Raw genomic sequence first — 27,598 nt, 5'->3', positions numbered from 1 at the left:
GAGTCCGAGAACAAAACAACAGAGCAAACGCGCATTTTTTTCAGACTCAAAACGGTTTCCCCATTTTGAAGATAAAACTCAACCAATTGGCCTCATATGTTAGACAATCAATAGTTACAGGGACAAAAGTCAGACACACTAAAGCTAGACATGTAAAAAAGTCGACAGGTACAAAACGTCGACATGAAAATGGTCGACACATTAAAATTGTCGACAATTTTTATTTAGTTTTTTAGCCCTAATCTTCACTCTCACCCAAACCCTCCTTTTGGTGCTTAGCCCTAACCCTCCCTCCTGGTGCCTAACCCTAACCAAACAAATAAAAAAAAATTAAAATAAAGTGTCGACCATTTTTGTGGCAACCATTTTCGTGTCAAACTTTTAACCCTGTCGACCTTTTTACATGTCGAACTTTAGTGTGTCTGACTTTTGTCCCTAACATATGGTGTCTATATAATTACTGTCTATCTATAGTCCGGAACCCGTCTGAGCAGTCCCCTGTTACAAAAGTGCGGCATCCTGGGAGCTGAAAGCTTTAATTGTTTGGTGCCTGGATCCCGCCAACCACATTATCCCCATAGTATCCCTGTGGATCCCTATAGGCCCTGAAGAAGAAAAAAATAAAAAAATTTGACACAAGAGTATAGTTCTTCATGAGGATGGTAAGTAAATTATATTTTTATACACTAGTGATGGGGAATCTGAAACACTTCCAGGGCTGCATATGTGTCCCTCTTACCTGAAAAAAAGCCCTATTTGCAGGTTAGACAGCCAACCATTACCCTCAGCAATAGGGAAAAATCAATGGCCGTAATGCAGCAAAAGGTACCAACGCGTAATAAAGCAAGAAGCAGGGGCCGCAAGTGAAGGCTCTTTGGGGTGCTTGTCTATCACGGTTGTATATGGAGCGAATTCAAGGTTGGGAGCAAAGCAAAAAGTAAGTTTGTACCTTGTTGTAGCGATTAGGCCCTGAGGTAATCACCAGAAATTATATTTCATGAACTTTGTATGCGTAAAGCAAATATATTCTATTGAACTATTTGTTTATTATGTAAAATGTTCCACGACATGTATCAAAATGGATAACAGGTACACTGCCCTATACCTGACCTGGGTCTGTACTGCAGAGGGGCTGATGGATTATACACATATTGAAGCCACACACTCATTGGCCTAGCCTTATACTCTTAGAACGTGTTGGGTATTGGATCTTGGAGGTCAGAATGCCGACAGTGGCATCCAGACAGTCAGAATCCTGACCCAATCAGATAAGTGTCCTAAGCCACTTTTCCTGCAGTCTAAGGCTAATCCCCTCCCCCCCCCCCCCCCCCTGAAGCCTAACCCTAATCCTCCGTCCCTGCAGCCTAATACTTACTGTCGGGATGCCGGCGGTTGGGATTCAGATTTCCAACTGCTGTCGAAATTCCAGCGCCAGTATTGTGCGCCAGCATCCCGACCACCAGTATAGTAACATCACTCTTAGAACAATTTGTAATCTTAATGTCTAGTTTATAAAGTGTCTTTACAAACTCTACAAGGTTCTCCCAGCAGCAACAAATAAATTCTAATCTTTCCCCCTTTACCAGCCAATCACATACACAAACACCCATATGCTAAAGGTTAACCACCCAAAACAGTCGGAGGAGATAATATATATATATTATCTTTTTACCATTCATCCTTGCGCCCCAGCTTGGTGTAATGGTGCCTACACACTAGACAAAGTAGAGAACCTAAAGATCGGTGCATACAAAATAATACCATACCTAAAACATGAAACATGAAATGTATATCACAGGCTCAAAAAAAAAAGCCTAACACCTGTATTGCTACTGAGAGTCTGAGACTATTTAGATAAGAAGCAAAAATTTTGAACAAATAGATGGAGATTTCAAATGCAGTGAATGCTTCCCGCACATCGGGATCTATTAATTGAAGGGCGAAAAGTACTACAGCTAGCAAAAAACAGATGTCATCACTGATGATAGCAAAACATAGGTAAGCCTATTTAACAAGGATTGCGGCAATCCTTGCAATCCGTCAGTGCAGCGTTCTTTAGCTTCCATGGGATATGGGAGCAGAATACCCACCAGAGTGTCCCTGTTAACACTAAACCACCGGACACAACAGCTCATCGGGGCTTGTGAAGTCACTAATTGGACCCTGGAGGACTGGTAACATGGGGCGTGGTGTGATAAGTCATGGCTCCAGTTGTTTCAGGCTGATAAGTTTTTGGGTGTGGTACAGACCCCATGAGGCCATGAACCACATTTGTCAACAAGGTACCGTGCAGGCTGGTAGTAGTACTAGAATGGTGTGGGGTGTGTTCACGTGGCATGTATTGGGTCTGCTGGTCCACCTGAACTTGTCATTGATTGGTAACCACTATGATTCATTGCTCGATGACCCTTTGCAGCCCTTCACAGACTTTAATGTACCCCCACAAAGATGGAATTTGCCAGCAGTATAATGCACCATGTCATCGGTCCCAAATTGTCCATAATTGTTTCAAGGAGCATTCTTGAGATTTCTGGCGAATAGTGTGGCCACCACGTTCGAGCCGACATGAACCCAATCGAGCATTTATGGGATATGGTGGAAAGGTCCATTCACATCAAAGACCCTGCACCTACTGTACAAATATCATGGAGCTGTGGGAAGCTATCCAGACGGCATGGGTCAACATCTCTCCAGAGGTCTTCCGCCCACTTGTGGAATCAATGCATGTCGAGTTGCTGCTCTTCTCTGGGCTAGAGGGAATCCTACACGATACTAGGAATCTCTTCCATGACTTTTGGCACTTCAGTGTACTTCTGTTTTGATCCATCTCTGGATGTTTGCTCTCGATATTTTATATTTATCGTGTTACCCTCCCCATTCCCCCCACCTTTGTTTTTTGTACCCCCACTCCTTTTAGTTTCTTGTCATTTCTGGTTATGCATATCTTTTAATAAAAATTTAAGTTAAAAAAAAATATTGTATGTTCTAAACTTATTTATAAATATTTTCATTTTATTTTTTTTAAAGCGACAATTTCTGTGTGGTTTTTGAAAAATAAATTACTCAGTTAATAAAAGAAAATGAGAGGCAACAGCATTTTGAATCAACAATGAAACAGTCATCAGTGCCAGTTGGATAATAATTAACAGTTTGCTATTTTCGAAGCACTGTTTAAAAAAGTACTTTACTATGAGTAATTGCAATGGAATCTCCAAGAACAATCTCTTAAAAATTTTCCATAATGTCACTACAACAATAGTATGCTAATAATTAATGCAATATTGTCTCCATACGAACAATCTTAGCAGGGCTGCAATAACAAATTTTAGGCCAACATAAAAGTAAAAGCATTACTCCTTAAAATGGTGCACAAACTAAGACAAATACTAAAGCTGCACACACACACACACAACAATTTTGTTACAAACGATTTTCTGAACGATTTTCTGTCAGATTTGTTAAAGTTTAATGAACGATTTTTCTGAACTACAAACGATTTCTGCATATTCCCTTAATGAAAATCGCTCAGTTGACAAGTCTGACTGAACTACAAACGTGAACGTGCATGAACGATAATCGTTCATTGTTTGACTCAGAAAGTGAGCGTTTTTTTTAAACAATATCGTTTAACGATAATCATTAAAAAAAATCGTGTGTGTATGCAGCTTTACTCCGTATTTGTGGAGTTAAAGGCAAATAAAACTCCTATTATACCTGTACAGAACATAGACACTTCTACTTATAGCTCCCCCACTGTTACATGTCGCTGATATCAGAGATGAGCAGAGAAGCACAGAACTACTTGTGCGGCTCATTTCAAAAGACAAGCATTTTGGGATTGTGGTGCTGCAGAGGAGGGAGGGAGTGCAGCCACACACAAAAATGGGAGCAAAGGTGGGTACACATTAGACGACATGCAAACGACGCAATGTCGTCAACTATTTCCCTTGAAATCCCGGAGAAAAGATCTAGTGCATACACACTGGCGCAACATTACCAACGACCAAATTATATATCGTGCGTTGTTAACGAATTCCAAATCGTTAGTTTATTAACGACATATCATTTGCTTACCAAAACACCTTAAACATATTAAAGATTCCTGCAAAGTTTAAATAATGGGCTGTACTATCCAGAGTAGGGGTGGAAAATGATCGGCCCCCAGCTGTTGTAGAACTACACATTCCAGAATGCCTTGCAAAAATTTTGCTATTTGGCCATGCTAAAACGGTTTCAAGGCATGCTGGGATTTGTAGTTCAACAACAGCTAGAGGGCCGCTTATTGCCTACCCCTAATCTAGAGGGTATATAAAGCAAGCGCCATGTTAAAATATCAAAGAAAATAAAAATGACATGGGGTTCCCCCTAAAAGTCCAACCAGCACAAAACTTTTCAGAGCCAGTCCGGATTGTGTAAATACAGGGGATAAAAAAAAAAAACGTAGGGGTTCCCTGCATTTTGCACAACCAGCACTGGGCTCAGTAAGCCAGTCCTAGTTTTGGAAATACAGGGGACAAAATGAGTAGTGGTCCCCTGTATTTTCCATAACCAGCACCGGACTCATTCTAGAGGTGGTGTAATGCCACAGCCAGGGAACCATTTCACAGAGTCCCCAGGCCAAAGCATTATACCTGACCTCTGGTCAGCCCAGGCCAGGTCTCCCTTGGGAGGTGGGGACTCCCCCAATAAAGGGATTCACCCTCTCCAGGGCACCCCAGGCCTGGGCTGAGTGCCCAGGTCTGGAGGTGGGATGCATGCAGGGGAGGCTTGCTGGCACCTTTAGTTTGCCAGCAAAAGACAATATTTTTTTTTACATTTCAAAACACAGATGGAGATGAAGAGGCATATAAAACACATTAGTGGCCAGTGTGTCACCAGCAGCACAGAGAGACAGGAATATATATTATTTACCAATATGTGTTGTGATGGTGCTGGATGATGCGGCTGCTATGATTGGGTGGGCCTGGCTGCTCATGATGCTGCAGATATCTCACAATGCTGGTGGAGAAGGGGAGTGTCCTGGGAATGCCTGTCAAGTCCAGGTTGGAACGACATATCGTTCGACGATCGGTAGTGCGTACACACTGAACAATCTGCGGCAAATCTTTCATGAGATTGACAGATCTTCCTGCATGTACAAAAAAACTGAAGATGCGACCAACGACCCACGGGAACACGCATCGTGATTGAGCGTACTCACTGGACGATTTGTCGTTCCGATGTGTCAGAATCGGCCAAATCGTTCAAAATATCTTCTAGTGTGTACCCAGCTTTAGCCTTTAAAATGAAATCAATACTTTGAAATGAAATTTTGCTCACAACTGTTAATTAACCTGCCTCTGCCAAATAATTTTGGTTCTAATTTAGAATTAGACGTTTGGGCAGTGGGGATTGGAGTGATTGAAAAAAAAAAATAATGGCAATATAGTATGTGGCTGATAGGACATAATGTTGCTTGAAGAACTACAAGCAGCAACATGCTCTTGCCTGCTGGTACCTGTAGTGTCATTCAGCAAAGTGAAAGTACATAAGTCACCACATATCAAGAAAATAAAAGCTCAACCATTCCCTTATTGCTCAATGCCACACTTAAATCTCTAGAGATCTTATTTTCTTCCAGATTCCATGGGTTAAAATAAAAAAAAGGGGAAGAACAAACCACCTCATATACTTGCAACGTTAGGAGTCAAAAAGTAAATGACAGGTAGGCGGGCATGTCCACAATCACTGAATCAGATTAGCTTTGCGCCGATTGGCTAGGGCATGGTAATGTTGCTCTGATTAGCTACTTGAGCATCTACCTCATGTGCTGTGTGAATGAACTAAACTGTATGGCCAAAGTTTATTGATACATTTTATGAAAGAACTTAATTGATGTAATATAGCTCATTCATAACCCAGGTCTACAGCAAGTAGCCAATTAGAGCAGCTTCCCCGTGCTCTACCAAATAAGAGCAAAGTCGCTATTACTTAAGGTGCCCACACACATACCGACTTGCTCCCAATCAGCCTATGTACACGATTTCCCCTGAACTCTCCCCAGGCAGTCGTGGTCACGATTTGGAGTTAAAAATGGCCAATCTGACTTAAGATCTATCGTGCAGCCAGTGCACTGTATCCCAGATTGGCTAATCTGCCCTACAGCACGGCAGATCTGAAGATGCGAGATACGACGAGCATCGGCATCGTGATTGTGATCAAGAGTAGAAACTCACGATTTGGCCATTTTTTACATGATCTGGCATCACGATTCGTCGAAATCGGCCAAATTGGATGAAAAGTCGGTATGTGTGTGGACACATTTAGGCTTACCATATCATCCCTTTAAACCGGGACACTCATGGATTACACAGGTTCTGTGGCTCATTAAAACAGGTGAAATTCAGTCTTGAAGTGAGCCAGCCACAAAACCTGTGTAATTCATTTGTCCCGGTTTTAAAGGATAGTCTGGTAAGCCTACTGTTACTGGACATTTATGGAGCGGCCACCCTGGCTGCCATTTACCATGTGGCTCCTGTTAAGGTTTTTCTTTTTTACTAATCTTTGGATTACTGAAAAAAAGAAAAACAAGAGGGAATGTGGCTGAGTCTTTAAATCATGTGTGCGTTTATTTACTTATTTACCATTTGGCTGACTTGGGTACAATGCCAATGTACGCCAATCCTTCTACGCATGCGTCCAGCATCCATGTGTGCAAAGTCACAGTCGCAATTGAGGCACAGTTTCAGAAAGGTTTTCGCAATGTTTTGGGCATTCCTAGGCGGTGACAGGGAAGCAGCTAAGTTGACACAAAGAGATGGTCCGTCAATCTGCACCTGGCATGGGGCTGGTCCAAGATTCGATGGTGCAACTGATGGTTGCTCCTAAAGACGCACCAAGTGGTATTTGAGCATTTAAAAGACACAAAGTGGAGAACTCAGTCCTTGCACATTCATACACATGGGAAGGGCTTGTATTGCCATTTGCATAAAGTTACAGACAAGCGACCGGCAAAAGACACAGACTCAGAATCAGACTCTATATGCACCAGTGCCAGTATTCTCTAGCAGCCACTCACAGTCAGTAGTATGCTAGCACTTACAGTTCTACGAGTCCCTGCATACCCAGGAATTTAATTACTGTGTTTGCTGTGAATGGTAAGGCCACCAACTAACGTACTTTTCACATTTTGAAGCAAATCTTCATACAGCCATTCACCTTTCAGATCGCAAATGGCGGGTTGCACCCGGGATTTGTGCATGAGTCCATCCTGAGTGCGACCTCTTACAGACTAGCGGCTTGACCTGGCAATAATGCCGGGTCAATGACATCGCTGCTGAGCTGGCGCTTGGAGATGATCTCATCTCCAAGCACAGGCTCTCCCTATGCAGTGAACCGGACCCACCCGTTCACACCGCACCACGAGCTGGGTTAAACTGGTGTTCAACGCTGCTCGTTACCCAGATTGAAATGCCGGGATAATTCAACTGGGCCCTTTGACACTGCTCAGTAACCCGGGTTGTTGTGCGTTCATGTGCAATAACCTGGGTTACTTGATGGCAGTGTAACTGGGTATTAAAGTAGTTTCTGCTGCATATATCAGTTTTGTATGGTTGGGGACTCAAAATTGCCCTCAACTCTAAATGAAGCTTTTGTTGCAGATTTGTCATTGATCTGAACTGCATGAGTGTTTAAAGAGTCCATTCATATCTAATAATCACGCACTCCTTCGGAATATCATTTCTGGCATTCCCTTTAGATTGTAAGCTCTCAGGGCAGGGTCCTCATTATCTGGCGTTTTAGTCTTGACTGTTCTGTTAAAAACTGCAATATAAATAAAGTGTAACAAAAAAATAAAAAAAAGATATTTAATCTAAACCTTCTCTTCTTCCCATCGGTGTCTCCCAAGGTATTATCCTTGGTCTCCTCCATTTCTGCCTTTTAACATCCTTCCTCAGTGAGCTAATCAGCCCTTGCAGCCTTCAATCCCACCTGTATACCGAAGACACTAAAATTGTCATCTTCCCAGACCCCTTCCCCTCCCTTTTCACTAATGGGGGGCATCCACTACAAGATCTGAAAACGACTGCACGATTACGACATTGTAATCGTGCAGTCGTTTGTCAGTCGTGTGATGAGCCTACACTGAACGAGCAGACGTTCAGTGCAGGGTCATCCATCATCTGGAAACATGCTGAGCCTGACGATATCGTCAGGTTGACCAGCATGTTTGCACGATGATAGATGTCTAAAAGACCAAATTTTCAAACGATTTTCAAACGATGTTCAAACAATATTCGAACGATTATCGAACGATTTTATCGTTATCGTTCAACTTTATCGTCTAGTGGATACCCCCCCATTAGCCATCTCTTCATGGATGACCCAACGTCATCTTAAACTTGCTATCTCTAAAACAGAACTCATAAGGGACAATTCAATTAAATGTGATGTTGAATAGTGCCGGGAATGAGTGCTCGGTGTTACAGATATAGCCTCATATCTATTTTCCGCGTGCTACAAGTCACGTTACACAACACGTGAGCGTCGCGCAACTCGATAGAGCAGATAGATTTTTGTATTATTTTTGTGCAACTTTCTCCCTTAAAATGAGTCTTATTCAAAAAGTGATGCAAATAGGAGACACAAGCAGCTTCTGCTGATGAAAATGAAATGCTGCATGCGACTGCAGTTATATCTGCATGTGAAATGATATGTTACAGTGGCAGCGGCTGAATACAGGCATGCATATACATCATTTTAATCAACAGAAACTGCTTGTGTATCCTATTCGCATCACTTGGAAAATAAGATGCATTTTTAGGGTAAAGTCGCATGAAAAGACGCTCAACACTACCGAGTCGTGCCACAGTATGGCATGGCTAGAAGGGCTGTTTAACGCACAAGGAGGCTAGGTGTATGTGGACACATGTACTCAATTGCCTGCATCGTGCCCGGCACTTAAGTTGGGAGATGCTGTTCATCACGCCTAATGAAAGGCGTTTAATCACAGTAAACTGCATTCTCTGACTTGCCAGGAGTAATGCGGTTAGTGCATTTGTAGTGTTCACTCTAGGTCCAGCAGCATGCAGGGCGTCTGACCTAGAGATAGGGCACTTCTGCGCGCGCCCGAAAAGGGGGCCTGTCTATTACCTGCCCACCTTTCGTTACCCCTGTGGGTGTGCCCGGCACTTACGGACATGCCGGGCAGCCCCCAAGCACTGCGGTCACTTTGACTGAATGCTAGGCACATGCGCCTGGCATCCATTCACCAGCGGTTACCGCCACCATTTTGACCACCAACGGGACACTGCGACCCGCGGGTGGAGACAGAACCCGCAGGCTGTCTCAGGCTGAAACAGCCTAGCAGGAACGCTACATTTGGTAAACAAATAGAAAGGGATTCCCAGCACACCATAAAACTGGCATTATACTGTTATATAGAATGTCACTGACACAAAAAAAAGTGTGTGTATTTATATAAAATATAAATCTATAGTAATAACACATGAATTCAAATGATGTTATAAATAACCGTGTTTAACAATTCGTCCTAATACCGGTATACTTTAAACGACATAAAGAGACAACATAAAAACAACATATTTTGTTCTCCAAATGCAATGTATGCGTAAGAAAACTTACTATACTTGCACTTTTCGTTTAAAGTATACCGGTATTAGGACTGTTAGTCATTTGAATTTATTTGTTATTATCATAGATTTCGATTTTACTTAATTTAAGTAATAAATATGCTTTTTTTTTTTACAAAAAAATAAATAAAATGATATATAAATTTATTGTGTCAGTGACATTCTATAGAACAGTATAATGCCAGTTTTATGGTGAGCGCTGGGAATGCCTTTCTATTTGTTGTTCATATTCTCTGAACAGGGTAGGTGGATCCCAATTCTTCCTTCCCTAGCAGCTACCATAGATTTAGGTTAAGCACAGCCTTAAATACCCTTTTTTTCAGTGCATGTGGTAAGCCCGCAACTAGTTTAGTCGGATTTCTGCAGAAATCCTATAGGTCGTTAGTTTACAGCACGACCAATTGAATGGCTCCGGGCATTCATTCTCGGCGCTATTCGACATCGCATTTAGTATTTCTGCCTGCCAATTTACTAATCCAACCCCTCCCTCTCCATTAACAATACTTCCCCTATGTCTACCAAGTCTGCTACCGGGATGTCATCCTTCCAGGATCTGCCTCATCTTTCACTCCCCACATTCAGTGCTTTCTCAATATTGCGAGTTTCATCTCCATAACGTCTCCAGGATCAGTCCCTTTCATACCCTGTAAGCTAGCACTACTCATTAACAACCTGATCTCTTACGTTGATTACAGCAACCTTCTCCTCACCTCCGCCCACCAATTTTCTGTCCTAAAAACTCCACCTCTGCTGTCTCTCCACTCGCTCTCTCTTTATTAAGAATCAAGCTCAAACTCCTCTCTTTCAACCACTCCTCCACAGACGTTCATACTTTGCTCTGCCGATGACTGCTACCTCACCTCCTGATCACTACTTCCGCTGTCAGGATTCTCCCGTGCTGCCCTTACACATTTACCCAGATTTCAAACATAACCTTAAGACCAGGCCTGGCAACAGTTGGGTACACTGGAGATTCCAAGCCCATATGAAATTCCAATTAAAAAAAAAAAAAAAAAAAGCACAATATAAAAACTTTATAAATGTAAAATAGAAACAAACATTGAGCAGACCTGCTCATATGGTCATGTAAACTATTTTAAAAAGGATAAAAAGGAATTAATTTTGTCATGCACCACCTAGCACTCAGTCCTGTCCAAAATAAATGTGCTAATTATGAGTTATTGCAGCTTAGCTCCTTTCAGTGGGACAGAGGAAACAAAGAGTGGGAGAAAGACTGCACAAAAATCCAGAAAAACAATTTTCTAAACAAAATTGACAGGAAAAGATGTGATGGCTGATATGATATTTGCAATTAGACTTTAAGGAGATTAAATTAGCATTAAATTGTTGGAGATTTTCAAAGTGTAATACATTCTAAAATCCAATTAATTTATTTATTAACAGATTCCAAAGCAACGCAAGTCTGTCAAACCACTATGCAGATCTAGGAAAATATATGTCGTGCTCTAGGAATAGGAGTGAAATAAAACTATCCACACCTACTACCATAAATGCAGCCTAGGCAGAGCAGCAAGTAGGCGCATATCTTTTGAACCTTTTATAGGGTAGGTTTAAGTTCACACTTAGTGTTCACTCTTGGTCAAACGCCGGGCCTAGAGAAAGGGCACATCTACACATGCCGAAAAAAGGGGCACGGCCAAGGAAGAGGGGGCGTGTCTTTAAGATGCGCCCCCTTTTCGTCACTCGTGGAGGCGTGCCCGGCATTTACGGACTTTCCGGGCTGCCCCCAAGCGCTGCTGTGTGAATGGATGCTGGGTGCATGCACCCGACATCCAGCCACCGGCGGTGACTGCTACACCGCAGTTTTCCCCACCCTCATGACACTGCGACCCGCAGGTGAGAACGGCACCCACAGGCTGTTTCAGTGGGGCGACGTACCGGAGGGCAGGGTGCTTTTTGCCCTTTAAAAATAGGGCAGGGTGCGGCACCCCGCGGGAACCCTACATACGGATGACTCTGGTGGGGGTTCAATTCAGAGAGCAGTAAATATCCCCTGGAAAGAGTCTATGGAGCTATTCAATTCACCCTGCTGCTAAGTCCGACTTAAGTCAGAAAATGCTGCTTAGCATGACTAAAGCTGGGTGTTTAGTCGTGCTAACCGGCATTCTTCGACTAAAGTGCCAGCTGCGAGGCTGTTAGTGCCGCACTAAGCCGGAAAATAGCATCGCAGCTGGCACTTTAGTAGGATTTCTGCTCGCATCCTTCAAGAGGGTGAGAGAAGAAATCCTTTAGTCGGCCTAACAGCGCGCTGAATTGAATAGCTCCAGGAACTCCTTCCCGGCGCTATTAAAAATACGCTGATTTGAATCACCCCAATAACTGTTGGTAAACTAGGATCATATGCTGCCAATGCAGAGGCGTACACATTTTGAGGTGCTCTGCATATCTGAGCAATTATTTTTCCATTCACTTTTCTTTTGAGTAACGTACACATCCACTTTACTTCCTACTCTGCATCAGCCTCAAAATGTACAAGCAAGGTGCTGCCTTACAGACAGAAACATGTTATACATGAGACAAAGGCCCTCATTCAGAACCGTACGCTCTTAGCAGAGCGCACGCTCTGAATGAGGGCCGCCCTCCATAATTCTGGAGCGTCCTCCTGGACGCTCGTATAGTTGTGGGTCACCACCCACAGCCTATACGAGCGTGCAGTTTGATGGCCACGATGGTCGTGACCATCGAAACTGCGAGCCGGAGCCTGCGGTTGAGGTTTTCAACCGCAAGGCCCGGAGTGATTTTGGCTCTATCAGAGCCAAAATCACTCCCACTGACATCACTAGTGATGTCAGTGGGCCGGCTTCTGACGGTAGGCGTTCCCTTGGGAACGCCCCCCCCGTCAGGGAGGCACGCCCCCGGCACGCCCACCAAAGGGGGCGTGCTGTCAATCAACATCGACAGCACGCCCCCTTTGATCAGACACAACGAGCGAAGGACTTTCCTTCGCTCGTCGCGTCTGGCGCATGCGCACGACAGAGCTCCCTCCGTCGTGCGCATGCTCAGTGCAGACCATCGACCCACTTGCGAGCGGACAGCCGCTTGCGAGTGGGTCTGAATCAGGGCCAAAGTTGCATGAATTCCAGGAGCCAGACAACAGTACTGGTGATGCCTAACTTTTGCAAGTCACCTGTCTTGAGGATAAAAAGAGTGCATCCCCCCTCAGCATTTTTTTTTTTTTTTTTTCCCCCAAGTATCACACAAAGTGAGTCTGCAGATATAACCTGACGGCTACATATTAAACCAATCACCACTTCCTCACCAGTGCACTTGTGTATTTTCAGTATAATATCAGTTGGTCTCCTATGAGAACATTCTCTCTCCACTGTCATACATGAACCATTATATAGCACGGTTCTTTATTACCATGAGTGCATATTATTTTGTTTCTTTTGCTTGATAAGACCCCAGAAACTCACTCTAAAGGTGCGCACACACTAGATGATTAAAATGAGCGATTGAACGATTACATAATCATTATCGTTCATTAATCGGTGTGTACGCACCATAACTTGTTTGATAAGTACATGGGAATGAAAAGTTGTCTGGCTGGAAAACGAATACAATGTCAAGAGGGTGTCCTAGATCATTTGATAAAATTGGGATGCACTACAACTAAATACAAACAAAAAAATATATATAAAATCATTCCAAAAAACAGTGTACTCATTTTACAAAATCAAATTTATTTTTCACATTGGGTCACAAAAAATAAAAAATGTATTAGATTACAGTTTGTTTCTTAACACATTATCAAATATTAAAAATAGTCAATTGAAAAAAAAAAAAAAAAAAAGTGTGTGGTAGAAGATTTATGTACATGGGAGCTGAACTGGGGCAGAGGTGAAGTTATTAAACATTTTAGGTGCATACACATGTAACAATTTTTTGAATGATTTAACTATGCTGTTACCTTTTAAAAAAAATTATTCACTTTTTTTAGGTGGATGATGAACAATAATCATTCAAGCGCGCTCCAGTTTGTAGTTTATCGTCCATTCTGACTGTCCAACATAACGATTTTCGTTAAGAAAATCGTTCGTGTTGTACAGAATGAACGATGAACGATGTCAATTCACTGAATGCATGATTAAAAAATCATTCATCATTCATGAAAATCGTTCACAAAATCGTTCATTAATTTAGTAAGCAATGACTTTTGTAAACGATTTTCTTTCACTTTTTCAAGGGAAAATCTGAACGAAAATCATTAGTTACTAACATCGTTAAGGTGTATACACGGTCAGATTTGTCAGATGAACAATTGAACGATTTCTGACTGCATTAAAATGACTGAAATCGCCCAAAACTGACTGCAAACACATTAGATGTCAAATATCGTTATCTGACCATCGGGAACGCGCATCATTCAAACATGTCATATGTCAGATTTCCTTCATATGTCAGATTTTTAAAATCGTTATCGTTCAGATCTGAAGAAAAATCTGACCGTGTGTATGCACCATTACGTGTGTATGCAGCTTCTCTGTTCAGCGCTGTGTAAAACACTGCTATAGTATATAAAAAGACTACTACAAATATCAATCCATATAATTCAGAGTGTTAAATAAAACTTAGCAACAACCACAAAACAAAGAATAAGAAACCACACATAAAAACTGCACCTAACATATAAAACAAGAAAATATAAAATACTCATTACATGGGAGAACGCAGTGATTTGGGCATCAGACCTACCTTGTGTGCCAGTGATAATACATGTAAGCTACCAGTGCCACCAAGGGCCTATCGAGGCAGAGAACACCGCAGGTAAAGGGGCTAATAAGCTGCCAATGGAACAGGTTGCCCATTCACCCTCCCCAATCTCCTGCCTGGTTATTACCCCGCTGTTAGACGGCTGCTGCCTATACGGAGCAGGGGAGTAGAACCTGCCTATTACACTGCAATGCATTTACCTTCCTTCACTCCTGGCAGGTTGGAATTGTCGATACTGATCTCAGTCATGTCTGTGGTGCGCTGCCAGCACCCCCAGCAGTAGCGGCTCCGTGCCCAGGAAAGCAGCAGGTTATCCGGCCCGGCGGGCACTGGCGCAGTTGTACGGGCTGGAAGCTGTCATTGGCAGTGAGCGGGGTCCCTGAGACTGTGACTACATCGCCCCATCAACGAGATTTGTTACCAGGAAAGGCTACTCCAGCAGGATTGTACGGCAGGAGAGGAAGGACAAAATGCTTCCAGGGCTGAGCTAGCTTAACAATCATCTGACGTCATGTTCTCATTGGTTACATAGGAGGTGGCAGCAGGAAAGATTTAACTCCAGTGCTGATCGGAGACGCCTCAGTGCTGGTAGTTTGCCCAATGTACTAACTGCTGCTCAATAGTATCTATTATGATAAGTATCTTTTCTGAAAATTACTGACCTTTTTCAACCTTATTTGTGGTTGTTTTAACATTGTCTTTTTGTCAAGATTTCTATGAAAGGCAAAAAGGTCTCAAAATTGTACTTGGATCTGTCATTTGTTGGTCAGCTCCTGTATTTCCAGTTTTACACTTTTTTTTCCTCTTTTTTTTTTCTTTTACATAATTACACATAATGATTATTATGTGTAATTATGTAAAAGAAAAAAAGTGTAAAACTGGAAATACAAGAGCTGACCAACAAATGACAGATCCAAGTACCCATTTGAAAATGTCTCATAAGAATTAAGGAAGTATGTTTACTTTTTTTTTTTTAAATGTACAGGTCCACTGCAGGTGCCAGCGAGCTCTGGATCCCAGGGCATGCTGTTATCTGTGGTTCTCCAAGTGCCATCATGCCCTAGCAGCTATTAAAATTGGGCATGCCGGACTGCTACGAAATGACAGGTCACTTGCGGGCATTGCCATAGAAATGAATGGGGAAGCGCTGATTGGCTGAGTGTGAGGCTGAGAGACACGGGCTGGTTGTTACTCAGGAGAGGGACCCTATTTTTGGGGTGGTACCAACTTTTCAAGGGATTCCAGTCCTGGGCTGATCAGTTTGGGGCTAGTTAACATTATGACAGGGGCAGGGCTGCCATCAGACATTGCGGGGCCCGGGCTCCGCTCTCATTCATGACGTCACGCCGCGCTGGCTTCAGTGATAGTAAAATATATTGAGGGCAGTGAGCATCTCGGCGATTGGCCAATGCGGTAAAATAGGAGGCATAGTGGTAGGGCGGCTGGGTGAAAAGTGATTGACTTACTCAGTGAGTCAATTAGTCTAATGTGCGGCGGCGAGGGTGGCCCGGCTGGGGGATAGTAGTGGGCGGGGCCTGTCACTGTCTGCCACCTTGGGCCAGTGGGGTTGTAGCGGGCGGGTAGTATGTAGTGGGTGCCAAACGGGCCCCCCAAGTGTCTGGGCCCGGGACTCCTGTGCCGGCAGTCCCCCCCTGATGGCGGCCCTGGGCATGGGTACCCCACACTGTGTCCCCCTGCTATATCATCCCCCCAACTGGTTCAGCCCAATGCTGGTTATTGGAAAATAGGGGGAACCCCATGCCTTTTTTCCCCTATTTTCCAGTACCAGACAGGCTCAGAAGTCCTGGGCTGGTTATTTATTTAACTATATATATCCTTTTAAACCTAAGAAGCCTGCACAGATCAATCATAGTGATCTTTGCAGTGCGTCTTCCAAACTCACCTGCCGCAGGCCGGTCTATTGTTTGGGTGGGTTTGGCATCTTTTCACATTCAGTTTTAATAACGACCATAAGTAAATCTGCCGCTCCTATTCTTGTCTATGTTAAAAAAAATTGGATGTTGGATGTTCTAAAGTGTTTTAAAGTCGGTCATTTGGATGATTTATTTGTTTGTTTTGCCTTTAGTAAATAGTCTATTTGCCAAAACTGCTGGAAAATCGTTGAGAAACCCAAAACCGACACTTAGTAAATTTACCCTTCAGTACTATCAGCACGAGGCTGAATTTTCCTGGGGAAGATGTGTAGATACTGGGGAGGGAGCCCAATCCCCCTAGGTAATGCAGCCTCGTGGCCTTGTGCTGTTTGGCACTATCTTAGGGGGAACCCATGCTGTGGGTCTTCCTGCAATAATGCTACCATCCCTAGGCTGCTAATGCCTAGTGCTGGCAGTGGAAAATTTGGGGGACTCCATGCTCTAATGCTAGTTGGGGGGAGGGACTACATGTGTTTTTTTTTTATTATCTATTCTTTGTTTGTTTTACAAATGTTGCCAGAAATGTTGTTTCTGCATTTCCATCGAGTTAAAAACTCGGCTACTACATATGTTCAAAAAGCAACTCACGGACAGACATGTTTCACGCGACTTTTTGAGTATGTGCATCCATTACACCTGGCTATTTGCAACTCTGGAAAATCACCAAAATCAATTCGGTCTTTACAAATCGGAGACTATTACATTACTCCTTAAAACAAGAATGAAATAAGACTATGAAAACAGGAACATATAGGGGCATATTCAATTAGCCGCGGGGTTACCTCATGGCTAATTGCTGCGCCGGACTTATTCAGTTAGCGGGGATACCCCGGGCGCGAGTCCCTGCATTCGGACTTTACCTTGCAGCTCATTGAGGTGCGAGATAAAATCCGCGTAAAAACTACCAAGTCGGGCTCGTGCACGGATAAAAAATCCGTTGATTCCACAGTTTACACGGAATCAGTGTGTTTACGCAAGTGAGTCCTGATTTTTCGCCGCGGGAAAAGGGCTTATTTATTGAATAGCTTTTCCTCGCCCTGCGGGGATTTTGGCAGGCAATTGGTCGCGGGGTAAACCCCACGGCTAATTGAATATGCCCCATAGTTTTCCTGAAATTGTTGCTGTTCTCAAGGGCGATGGTATATGTAATATATAAAATCTGTTACATGAGGATGTTGTTTGTTATCCCAGCACCATTGATAACAAAGATACAATTTTGAGGAAATATTAACTAATTCTGTCCTGCAACTGCTTAAAAGGCAGTAACCATTTGTTAATCATGTCCAGGGGTGGGACCAGAAATTATATAAAGTGGTTCATAGCCCCAAGAACACTACACAGTGGGTCTGATGCAAAATTGGCAGCAATATGGGCATGAATGACTAAAAATATATATATATATATATATACTAGGGATGAGCAGGTTCGGATTTCTGAAATCCGAACCCCCCCCCGAGCCGATTTGAGCCGGATCCAAGACAGGTTCGAGTTTTCCCGCCTGACTCGGATCTGAAATCGAGGCAAAACGTCATCATCCCACTGTCGGATTTTCATGGGTTTTGGATTCTATAAAAGGTCCCCACGTCGGCGCCATTTTTCACTCAGGCTGTGGACAGTGAAGAGGGAGGGTGGGAGTTGTGCTGCTGTTGTCGTCCATAGGGGCTGTGGGGCTGATTCAGACCCACTCGCAAGCGGGTCGATATTTGCCCCCTGCGCATGCGCCGCCTCCGGAGTGCGCATGCGCGAGACCCAGCCAGCGACAGGCGCTCCGTCGCTACGGGTCTTGCACTAAAACGGGGCGGCTGTCGATTGTGATTGACAGTTCGGCCCATTTTGGAGGCAGACAGGGGGGGTGGCTGGACAAACGGAGGCGTTCCCGAGGGAACGCCTTCCGTTTGTGGGCGGCCCTACTGACACCACTAGTGATGTCAGTAGGTGGACTTCCTGCTTTATTAGAGCAGGAAGTCCACTTGGGCTTGCGATGGACGAGACCCTAACACAAGGGTGTCGTCGCAAGCCCGATGGTCGCGATGGTCGTCTGTTGAAGGGTGGTGTAACCCCCAAAGTGCGCTCCAAAAAATAAAATCTTTTTCTGTGTTTGTGACTTGTGTACGTAGTAGCCGCATGTGCATCAACAAAGTAGCAGCGCCAAGCGTGCGCCTGTGTCATAAGTCAAGGGCCGGCTGACTCGTCTGTTGAAGGGTGGTGTAACCCCCAAAGTGCCGGAAAAAAACCAAACATTTTCTGTGTTTGTGTGCGCCTTAGCCGCATGTATATCAATATCACATAAATGGAGGACAAAAATTTATCCGATAAAAATAAAATAGGGAAAGGTCAAGAACCACTTCCTCCTAGTGCTGAATCTGCTGCCACTAGTCATGACATAGACGATAACATGCCATCAACGTTGTCTGCCAAGGTCGATGCCCAATGTCATAGTAGAGGGCATATTAAATCCCAAATGGCAAAGTTCAGGAAAATGGCCTTAAAAAATAAATTTAAATCACTTGAGGAGAAACGAAAATTTGCCAATATGCCATTTACGACACGGTGTGGCAAGGAACGGCTAAGGTCCTCCCCTATGTTCATGACTAGTGGTTCAGCTTCACATGACGAAGCCCTCCTCCTGCTATAAAAATCAAACGAGTTGCTGGCAAAAGCACAGCGAAGAACTGTGCATTCTAATTCTAAGAAGATATCACAAATCCCTATGGAGAGTCCAAGTGTGGCGACAGTTGCGATTCCTGACCTTCCCAACACTGGACGGGAAGAGGTGGCTCCTTCCACCATTTTCACGCCCTCTGCAAGTGCTGGAATATTTCTATCCAAATCCGGACAACAACTGTCTTGCCATATGTACCATATGTAAAGGTGAAATAACTAGGGGTAGGGACGTTAACCACCTAGGAACATCCTCCCTTATACGTCACCTGCAGCGCGTTCATAAAAAGTTACTGTCATGTTCAGAAACTTTGGCTAAGACCGTAAGCAGTCCAGGGACACATAAATCCCTTTGTCCTGTTGTATCCAAGCGCCTGCAAACCACACCGTCAACTCCCTCCTCGTCAATTTCCTCCTCAGTCAGGATCGGAAGTAGTCCTGCAGGCCATGTCACCGGCATGACTGACTCTCCTATCCGGGATTCCTCGGGAGGATCCTGCATTGCTACTCCTACTGCTGCCAGTACGGACATGTGGACAAGTGGAACAGGGCAGACTAAGGACTATATGACTGTGACAGCCCACTGGGTAGATGTATCGCCTTATGCAGCAACAACAGCAGCGTCACCAGTAGCAGCATCTCAGAAACGCCAGCTCGTTTCAAGGCAGGCTACGCTGTGTATCACCGGTTTCAGTAAGAGGCACACCGCTGACAAACTCTTAGAGAAACTGAGGGAAATCATCGCCCAATGACTTACCCCGCTTAGACTCTCTTGGGGATTTGTGATATCTGACAACGCCACCAATATTGTGCGGGCATTACATCTGGGTAAATTCCAGCACATCCCATGTTTTGCTCACACAATAAATTTGGTGGTACAGAATTTTCTGAAAAACGACAGGGGCGTGCAGGAGACGCTTTGGGTGGCCCGAAAAATTTCGGCCCACATTCGCCATTCAGCGACAGCGTGCCGAAGACTGGAGCGCCAGCAAACACTCTTGAACCTGACCTGCCATCACCTGAAGCAAGAGGTTGTGACGCAGTGGAACTCAACCATGTATATGCTTCAGAGGATGGAGGAGCAGCAAAAGGCCATTCAAGCCTATACATCCTCCTATGACATAGGCAAAGGAGGGGGTATGCACCTGACTCAAGCGCAGTGGAGAATGATTTCCGTGTTGTGCAAGGTTCTCCAGCACTTCGAACTTGCCACAAATGAAGTCAGTTCAGACTCTGCCAGCTTGAGTCAGGCCATTCCCCTCATCAGGCTTTGCAGAAGCATCTGGAGAAAGTGAAGGAGGAGCTAAGACGGAGCGATTCCGCTCGGTATGTGGCACTTGTGGATGAAGCCCTTCATTTGCTTTGCCAGGATTCGAGGGTGGTCAATCTGTTGAAATCAGACCACTACATTTTGGCCACCGTGCTCGATCCTAGGTTTAAAGCCTACATGGTGTCTCTCTTTCCGGCGGACAGAAGCCTGCAGAGGTGCAAAGACCTGATGGTGAAAACACTGTCAGCTGAAGCGGAACGTGACACGTCAAGAGCTCCTTATTCATTTTCTCCCGCAACTGGGGCTGCCAGGAAATAACTTCGGTATCCTAAGCAACCCGCTGGCGGTGATGCAGGGCAGGCAGGACCAAGTTTGGACATCTGGTCCAGACTGAAGGACCTGGCAACAGTTTCTGACATGTCTACTGTCACTGCATATGATACTGTCACCATTGACAGAATGGTGGAGGATTACATCGGTGACATCATCAAAGTAGGCATGTCAGACAGTCCATACCTGTACTGGCAGGAAAAAGAGGCAATTTGGAGGCCCCTGTCATTTGGACTTACCATACCCAACCTCACTTGGCTATCCACCTTGACTCTCGACTGAATTATATCAGCGATTGCCACTATTATTGATAGTGGCCTATTGGCCCTCTTTGTTTGGGTGTATTTTTGGTGTAAGGGTATCTTTCAGCAAAACCACAAAGAACTATCGCACATCCTGAAAACGGTGCTTTCACTACCCATTCAAATTCAAAGAGCAACAAGAACTCAGTATCATTATATCCCTGAGAAGGAAAGAAAATCCACTACCTACCTCTTCATCTGGGACTGTGAAAGAGCCTTTGCTATCCAGTGAGCATGCGCCATCTTTCCGAATGTGACTAGGAAGAAGGTGCAGCGAAGGGGGAGGAGCTACCCAAGGTAAGATGCCTGGTTTGGGGGCCCGCTGCTCAGATAAGTGGTTTCCCTGCAAACGGGCGTTTACACACCGCTGTCTGCATGAGACGCATTTGCGTAAACTTTGCAAAGGTGAGAATGACTCTTCCCATCCCGTTCTGCCTCTCATGGTTGTAAGGTTTGCTAAGTGCAAAATGTATGCGGGTATGCATTCGCACATGTACTGCATTTGTTATCTGAGCATGAGCAGAGCAAAATCACGTAAGATATGCAAGTACCAAAACTACATCAGCTTCAACGTGTTAAATGCAAAAGTTTATTACAATATGCAATATGCAAATTAATGCAATCGCAAAGCCGTCACACAACCACCATAGAGATGCCCACTACCGCTATCTCACATCTGTAATACCTTGCAGTCCTGCGTATACATCGGGAACATTGAGTAACATCAGCCCCTCACGCACAATTCCAGCAGGTCTGACCTGTAGTCGCACGCAGTGAGTACTCAAGCTGCGTATGCCGTTGCAGTGGCTAACTTATGCACGCCAATGTAACGGCTTTCAAGCGAACAGGCACGCCTGTGTTTCTCCGAACACTCCACCATCACTACCCCCAAATGCTGACATCCCGTTCTAAGGGGGTGATTCAGCAGGCGATGCAGTGACAGGGATCATGCAGATTCACGATTATAGAGAATCTGCACATTAGCCTGACCTGTACTGTGTATGTGCAGTTCGGGTCTGTGATACCACACGCAGTCCTACAGCAGACTGTCAGTGACTGACAGTCTGCTGCTATTTCTAAGTGGAGCGGCGACGGTCTCAGTTTCCCAAAATGGAGGCATGTCGCCGCTGTTAGAGGGGAGTTGAGAGGCCAGGATCTCCATCGGTTGCCGTAGATTTCCTGGCCTCTGTTACTCATCTGTGACAGCCGGCTTTCGTGACATCATGTTCACTCAGCCGGTCGATGGACACGCAGATGACCCGATGCTGCGTCCTTGGATCAGTAATGCATGTAGGAGGCGTGACACCTCCTGCTGCATTACCATATTACAGCAGGGTTGACGACAGTCTGGCTGCCTCTTCCGGGAGGAGGCAGCCATATTGTCAGAGCAGGGGAGCGTGATGTGAATTTGGGGGCAGGACGGGACTGCGCGTTCACTATAAAATGCAGAGATTACAGGCATTTAGCAGCTGGGGGTGGGGCCATGCTGACATGATTCAGTGTGAATTGCGTCATCGACTCCCTGGACGGCCAATCACAGGGCAGAGCGAATAGCAAGGTGGTGCGGGCGGGTGGTGCCTGCCGGGAGACTTGCCCACTCTTCCAGGGGGGCCGGGATCGCCACCCAATTTTAGGGAGGCTCCCGACCATCCTAGGAGAGTAGGCAGGTGTGTATTACAGCTATCGCTGGCTGCTACATGTCACCCCCTAAGGGCCTGATTCAGAGATGGATACTATAGCACAGCTGCTGCGTCTTTGCATGCAGTGGATGTGCTAAAATTTGCAAAAGCTGCAGGAGGCGTCTTAAGTAAAAAGAAACTCACTACCGGCTTCTCTTTACTGCTGCTGTGTCTGAAGAGGCAGCATCAGATCAACTGTGTGCACTACGAATATATGAGTAACCCTCAGGTTACCCAGGGTGTTCCTGCAAAATGACACTGCCACTGGCATCAGCACGCCTTTGGGGCAGTGCAACGACATTGTAGAAACAGATCTGCACACGCGCAGGGCGGCTTCTGCATAGATCTGCAAACATCTCAGATTTTCATAGATATCAGATTTACTTACTTTATTATGCCCTAAGTTTGGTAGAGACAGGTCTATAAAAAGCTGCCTTCCTGATGGTATACATTGCATCCGGAAAGTATTCACAACGCTTCACTTTTTCCACATTTTGTTATGTTACAGCCTTATTCCAGAATGGAATAAATTCATGTTTGTCCTCAAAATTCTACACACAATACCCCATAATGACAACATGTAAAATGTTTTTTTGAGATTTTTGCAAATGTAATAAAAAAAAACAACTAAGAAATCACTCGTACATAAGTATTCACAGCCTTTGCTCAATACTTTGTTGATGCACCTTTGGCAGCAATTACAACCTCAAGTCTTTATTAATATGATGCCACAAGCTTGGCACACCTATCTTTGGGCGGTTTTGCCCATTCCTCTTTGCAGCACCTCTCAAGCTCCATCAGGTTGGATGGGAAGCATCGGTGCACAGCCATTTTCAGATCTCTCCAGAGAAGTTCAATTGGATTCAAGTCTGGGCTCTGGCTGGGCCACTCAAGGACATTCATAGAGTTATCCTGAAGCCACTGCTTTGATATCTTGGCTGTGTGCTTAGGGTCGTTGTCTTGCTGAAAGATGAACCGTTGCCCCAGTCTGAAGCCAAGAGCGCTCTGAAGCAGGTTTTCATCCAGGACGTCTCTGTACATTGCTGCATTCATCTTTCCCTCTATCCTGACTAGTCTCCCAGTTCTTGCCACTGAAAAACATCCCCACAGCATGATGCTGCCACCACTATGCTTCACTGTAGGGAATCTCAATCTGTCAAATAAAATGTTTGGAACCATAGCATAGTTTTGGCTTCCCGCCTAGTCACGCCCCCGACCGGCATATGAAAATGAGAATCTCACTTGGTTGCAGCATTCCAGGCTTATCTAGTGCTCCTGAAGCGCTAGGCTGTCCCCAACACTGTTCCACTCACCTACCACAGAGACACATCTCCATTGCTGCAAATTGAGGGTAAAGGGACTGTGGGGCCCATTTATCAATGATCGCTTTGCAATGCAATCAGGGCATGCCAGTAAGGCCCATGATCGCATTGCAAAAAGCGATCCTATTGGCCCGTCCCTGCGATGACTCCGGAGAGCTTCCGGCCAGTGCAGGAGGATGCTGCGCATGTGCAGCCCCATGGACTACACATGCCCATCCGCCGGGGAGGGTTTCAGCAGATCCCTCCGCCGGATAATAGTACGTCTATAGGCTACAGCAGCTAACACCATCTTCAGATGGCGTTAGCAGCGGGGGCCAATATCTGGAATGCATTGCATTCCGAACATTGGTAAATTTGGCAGCATTGCAGCCCTCATAGAAATCTATGGGGGATGCGGCTGCCAGCGGTAATGGACAGCTGTCCCTCCTTAATACATATGGGGGATACTTATTATTTGAGGTAAATCCCCGAAAACGGGTGTTTTCGGGGATTATACCTCAAATACACTTTGATAAATGGGCCCCTGAATCACAAGGCGCTACTAATATAAAACATGCAAAACTATACAATATGTTCCTTATTCCGTAGAGTGGGTGTAGACAGTGATTCTTATTTTTCCTTCCCCAGAAATTCTCTTATGTACTTGTATCCACGTCCCGGATCATATAGAAGAAAGACACAGGACAAAAAAACCATATACATGTGTAATGAAGTCTTAGATAAGGACTGAGGTTTCCACCATGAAGTCGTATTCTGGGAAGGATGGAGAAAGTGCTTATAGTAGACAACGTACCCAGACTCACACGTTATGGATAGATGCCCATCACATCAAGGTTTCCTTTTGTGTGTATTTCCTTTGAAGTATTAGGAATAACCACCTTGTAGATGTAGATGTGTCACAGCATAGAATAAACGTACCACACTCAGTATAAGGAATACATTTACTAATATTCGTGTTGGTCCGAATGGCTGTACGGGAGTGTTGAGTCATTTTTCCAAACACAGGAATTTACTATTGCAAAAACGGGAGTATTTCCCGTAACTTCAGAGTTAATCACGGCCGAAATCACATTTAAAATGCAGCTGAAAATACAATTAGAAATGAATACACCATTATCTCAACACGGCAGTCATTTCTCTAGACAGGAATGCAATACAGGAATTTACAAAAAATCGTGATTATAATCAAACTCGGTGTCCAAATAGAAGTTTCAAATAGACCCCTTCCTGAGCAGCGTGTCTAGCAGAAACATACACAGATCAGTGTTATTGTAAATGAAATTCTTAAATGTTTTTAAAAAAATTATGTGGGGTTCCCCTCCAAAAGCATAACCAGCCCGGGCTCCTGACCCAGTCCTGGTTCTTAAAATATGGGGGAAAAAATGAGTAGGGTTCCCCTCTATTTTAAGAACCAGCACTTGGCTTCTGAGCCAGTTCTGGTTTTAAAAATAAAGGCGAAAACATGCGTAGGGTTCCCCCTATTTTTAAAACCAGCACTAGACTCAATTCCAGCTGGGGTGTAATGCCACAGCCAGGGGTCCCTATTTGGCCAAAGCATTATCACCCCAAGCTGGTCAGTCCAAGCCGGGGATCTCAAGGGAGGTGGGGATCCCCCCAATAAAGGGGTCACCCCCCTCCAGATCACCCCAGGCTTAAACTAAAGTCTGGGGCTCTTCCCTGCACCCTTGGACAGTGGGTGCAGGGGTAATAGTGTTGAAAATAGATTAAAACTATTGTTTTTACAGTGGAACTACAGGTGCCAGTGTGCCTGCCCTATAGCACTTGTGGAACTACAAGTGCCAGCAGGCGGCCGGCACCTGTACTTCCACTATAAAAAAATAGTTTAAAAACCACAAGACACACATACCGTAGATTTTACAACTTTATTACACACCTACCACACTCACACATACTTACCTACTGCCAGATGTTCGGTCCCCTTCTCCATGTAGAAATCCAATGGGTTACCTGTAAACAAAATCCTATACTCACCTACCTTCTGGCGTAGATTCAGTCTTCTTCTCCAGTAGCATACAATAGGTCTTGGCAAAACAAAAAACGAGTGTCCCGGTCCAGCTCAGACAAGTATAGGTATATGTGTTATCAAACATACCTATACTACGCGGAATTACAGAAGACGCTACTCTTCTGAAATTCCCACGGCCCGCCAGCCAATTAGAGGCCGCTCTACATGTAGCGGCCACTGATTGGCTGTGACCCACGTGCCTGTCACTCTACAGTAATGTGCCACTGAGGAAACTGCAACTGGAGAAATCATAATAGATAATATGGCAAGTCCTGAACCTCTCAGAGTGTATTGTATGTTATCGAATCGGTTAGTCAGTTCTTGGAAGAACTGTACCACCTGACCCTGTGCCACCTCTTGGTGTTCTAGGCAAGCAACAAGATCACATGTAAACCCAGCAGCTTGTGCCTGATTCTTGGCTGGATCCATTTGCCAGTACAAACTGGCTAGATCTGCGCATTCCTACTCCTGCACTGGCACACCTGCGTTTCACTGACCATCCCCACGTCACCTCCCACAAACGGCACTTCCCGACAATCACTCTGTGATGGGTCTGAGTAGTCACTGTGATTGCAGTGGCTGGTCTAGCAAGTGCACTGCGATGCAAAAGCATGCGGAGAACGCAACAAGCATGCGTAATCGCAGTTGTGATCCTTGCTGATCAGGCCCTGTGTCTTGTTACTGAGCATGGAGATGGCTCTCCGCAGCCTCTTGCTCACAGTGGGCCTGATTCAGAGCCGGACGCTATTTGCACTCGCTCGTTCAGAAAAAGGGGCCGGATATTTAAATAGAGCGCTCGCTCTTTGCGGTCTGTTGACGCCTCTATGTCTGAGCGAGCGTCCGAAACATGCGCTCGCTATTTTGTAAAGACGCCCCTTGGCCGCTCGCATCATACGTCATCTCTGCTATTTATTTGATTAATTGAGTACATCGAAAGGCGTATGAATTGCTCGCTATTCTTGTGGTAGCATTTTCCTACCGCAATCATGCGAGCAGTTCAGGCTAAAAGACAACCAAGTGACGTCGTCGATGACGCTGCTTTGCTAATTATGCACACCTTTAAAACGCCCGTTTTGACCGTTTGGCACGCCTGTGTTCGGATCTCCACTCCCCGTTTTCAAGCACCTTCCCCTGTTACCACCCACAAACGCCTCATCCTGTCACTCAAATTAGCAGGCATTCGCTATTTTGCAAGCACACGATTTCCGACCGCACTGACTGGTTGGCACATACGCATTACAACACATACGCATGCGCAGATGTGCGAACATCGCTCGGAGCGAACGAGCGGCAGCTTACGAGCAGCTCTGAATCAGGCCCTGTGTGTCTTCCCAGCATGATGGCACACATGATGGCCTCCTAAATAACAGTATGGGCACAGCCATGTTGTGTCAGAGTTTGTGTTTGTTGTGGACCCAGGGTGGAAACAGGAGCAGACACAGGTTTAAACTGAAAGGTGGGTTGTTTAATGTGACTGTTTGTTGACATGAATAATAAAATAAAGTCCAGTAATAAACAAACTGATATATGTGGCTGAGGGGAGCTGTAGTGAATGGGAGTAAACAAATGTCCAGATCAGTGACAGAGATGAATCCAGATAGACTGTGAGAGTGAAGTGGATATCCTGGTTTGCTGAATAGTGGCTGAAGGGGATATCCGGTAATGCTGTGATGCTGGCTGAAAACGGAAATTCGGGAATGCTGTGATG

General features: G+C 44.9%; 1 protein-coding gene across 2 annotated transcripts in view; it reads right to left on the bottom strand.

Moving 5' to 3' along the window:
• Window positions 1-14,843, bottom strand: part of CCDC50 (coiled-coil domain containing 50) — a 107,908-nt gene extending 93,065 nt beyond the window's left edge. For both annotated transcript variants that reach the window (XM_088444807.1, XM_088444808.1), the window contains exon 1: window positions 14,567-14,843. In XM_088444807.1, the coding sequence (XP_088300933.1) occupies window positions 14,567-14,615 (49 nt within the window). In that variant the 5' untranslated portion in view covers window positions 14,616-14,843. The remainder of the gene's footprint in view (window positions 1-14,566) is intronic.
• Window positions 14,844-27,598: the final 12,755 nt, after the last annotated feature.

Source organism: Taudactylus pleione, unplaced genomic scaffold (assembly GCF_031769625.1).
Source record: "Taudactylus pleione unplaced genomic scaffold, aTauple2 ptg000372l, whole genome shotgun sequence".
Lineage (NCBI taxonomy): Eukaryota > Metazoa > Chordata > Amphibia > Anura > Myobatrachidae > Taudactylus > Taudactylus pleione.
Note: the sequence above shows the minus strand (reverse complement) of the source record. Positions and strands in the feature narration are given on the sequence as shown.